This window comes from Vigna unguiculata, chromosome 3 (genome assembly GCF_037176805.1).
Source record: "Vigna unguiculata cultivar grain cowpea cultivar isolate G323 ecotype 2 chromosome 3, ASM3717680v1, whole genome shotgun sequence".
NCBI classification, from domain to species: domain Eukaryota; kingdom Viridiplantae; phylum Streptophyta; class Magnoliopsida; order Fabales; family Fabaceae; genus Vigna; species Vigna unguiculata.
The window spans coordinates 19,777,501-19,780,074 of record NC_140794.1 but is presented as its reverse complement, the minus strand read 5'-3'; the positions used below and the strand labels follow the sequence as shown (position 1 = coordinate 19,780,074).

At 39.2% G+C, this 2,574-nt stretch overlaps 1 protein-coding gene across 1 annotated transcript; it reads right to left on the bottom strand.

The window, feature by feature from the left end:
* Positions 1 to 372: 372 nt before the first annotated feature.
* On the bottom strand, positions 373 to 2,498 carry LOC114178736 (F-box/kelch-repeat protein At1g67480). The gene is made up of 2 exons (XM_028064795.2): positions 1,666 to 2,498; positions 373 to 1,215 (listed from the first exon to the last, which is right to left on the bottom strand). Exons 1-2 carry the CDS (start codon positions 2,202 to 2,204, stop codon positions 588 to 590), a joined length of 1,167 nt encoding a protein of 388 aa, XP_027920596.1. The 5' UTR covers positions 2,205 to 2,498; the 3' UTR covers positions 373 to 587.
* Between the last annotated feature and the right edge of the window lie 76 nt (positions 2,499 to 2,574).

Below are 2,574 nucleotides of genomic sequence, written 5' to 3'. Positions count from 1 at the left end.
AAAAAACAAGTTATGATCCGGTCTAATTCTTTCCCGATTTTCTTAATGTTCAATTTTCGTTACTTTTTACCTGATATATAAAATTTATGTGTTTCCATTTTAAAAATAAAATTTATTTCATAAATAACAATAATAATACTAATATGTAAAATTTATATCTCTCTGCTAATTCCATGGCCTTCATTCCCCTTCTCGATTCACATGGTTCCATTTAAACAACCACTATTCGTGCAATGCCTGCCCAATAAAATATGAACATGCGCTCAACTACAAAGATTAAAACACAAGTCCCACAAATGCATAGAGATTTAAGTAGGTCTCAATATCTTATGCCCTTACTTTCCAATTACGAAAAGACACACAACAGAAAAAGAAAAAGAAAATTGCTCGCCATAATTTATTTAAACTAGCTCTGCTCAAAGTTGATGGCAACTACTTGAATGAAATTGTGGAAATGATCCAACCACAAATCAGAGATATGGCATGGCATGATAAAACTATTAAAACAGAAAATTAACATCTAATCCTTTTAAAACAACAAAGGTCCAAAGCACTCTCAAGGACTCTAAACTCAAGCAGAAAAACTTTCAGGCTCTAATAGTTACACTGCTTAAGCACAAACCAGATGGTCTTATATCAGAAGTTTGCCACTCAGATCCTGGTGCTGCACTTGGATCATACAACAAAGTCCAATATGAAGGCTCTTCCTCCAGTGAGAACAGCAACAACTTATCGTCCAATATCCCAAACCGAAAACCAATGCTTGAACTCCCTGTCAAAGGGACTGGTACCATTTTCCATGAATTGTCCTCTGGATTGAATATTGCCAACTTACGCTGGTTTTTCCACTCCATACAGAACAACTTCTTTCCCAGCACTGCATGAGCAGTGACCATCACACACCCATTTTTCATCTCACACCAGCCGTGCTTCTCAGGGCTGTAAACATCAACAAACTTGGAATTTCCAATAGTAAAGCTTGACCTTCCACCCATGACATAGAGCTTCCCTTCAAATCCACAGGCAAAGCAACCCCATCTTGGGCGGCGAAGGCTCTCTATTGGCGTCCACTTGTTGGTATCCGGATCATACACCTCTGCACTGGAGAGGCCGTCGCCGTTTGCGCCGTAGCCTCCAACAGCATAAACCAAGCCATTCACTTCAGCACAAGCAAAGTCATACCGAGCCACATTCATGTTTGACAATCTGCTCCAGCTGCAATTGCAATCACATAGTTTAACAATAGCACTATGCTCATAGAATCCGTAGCTAAATAAAGATGCATCACATGGACAAAGTGATCCATCTTTATCAATTATAAAAGTAAGAGGCTGATATATTGTCAAGCAAATTTCATGTTTCAACGTTGACAATGATTTTCTGAATCTTTAAATCCCTTTTAAATCCTCACATAACTGGCAATTAAAATCATACAATACAACAAGTCATTGTCTGTCATGCCTATCCAAACTTTCCCAGTTTATATTTCCTTCCTACTTTATAATGTTTTAAGTGAAACAGTTGTCACAGAGAAACACACTTGTTACAATAGCTAAAATCTTGTATCAGAAGAAGACTTCTAAGCATAGACAAACAGTCCGTTCAGTTCTAATATCTAAAATCAACACATCACCAGAAAGGTAGGTTTACAGCAGAAAAGCATACCTGTTAAGGCAAGAATCATATTGATAAACCTCTTCTGAGACAGATGCAGTTCCATCAATTGATGAACAACCAGCCATAACAAGGAGCTTTCCATTGAGAACCACCACCCCAAAGCCAGCCTTTGCTGGCCCAGGCATTGGTGGAAGAGATCGGCGATTGTGACCCAGACAATCCATGACCTCCCAATGGCTCCCTTTTCCTTTGCTACCGGCTGTTAAGATATAGAGCCATTCCTCGTCCATGCCCGCCAATTTTCGCACAGTTATAAATTCTTTGCTTTGAATAAAGCCTCTCCATCTCTTACTTACACCACCCATGGCTGGGAAGTTAGAACGAGGCACAAGTGCAAGGCAGTGCTTTGAAACATCATCAGGCAGCCCTGGTAGAATGGGGCTACTACCATCTTCATCATCATCTACAGCCTCAGACCTCACACAAAGATTGCTTTTTGTAGGGGTTGGTTTATCATGGTTGGCCAAATTGGGAAAACACATTTTTGGGTCTGTATATCTCTTCTTTTCAGCCACAAAACCAGGCATTTTTCAAATTAGCAGAGATATGGCGTACCACAAAGACGTTGAGAAATTTTATTGGCGACCAATCAACCAAACAATGTGAAAATGTCTTACAGAGTACAACTAACTAAAGAAATTCATAATACCCTTCACCAATTGGGATTCTACAAGACCATGGCATAAAAGATGTCGCAGAACGAACCACGTGAGCAGAATATGAAGACGACTTTCTGTGCTTTATCCAATCTGACTGTAGTTCCATAACAGAAGTTATGCTCCTACAGTAATCCTTCTTACTTGTGTTATGCCAATAATATCTTAAGCTTCCAAATCCGTATTTACCCTCACACATTTCACAGGTATCTACAAATTAAGGCAAGGAGTTGTCATATTT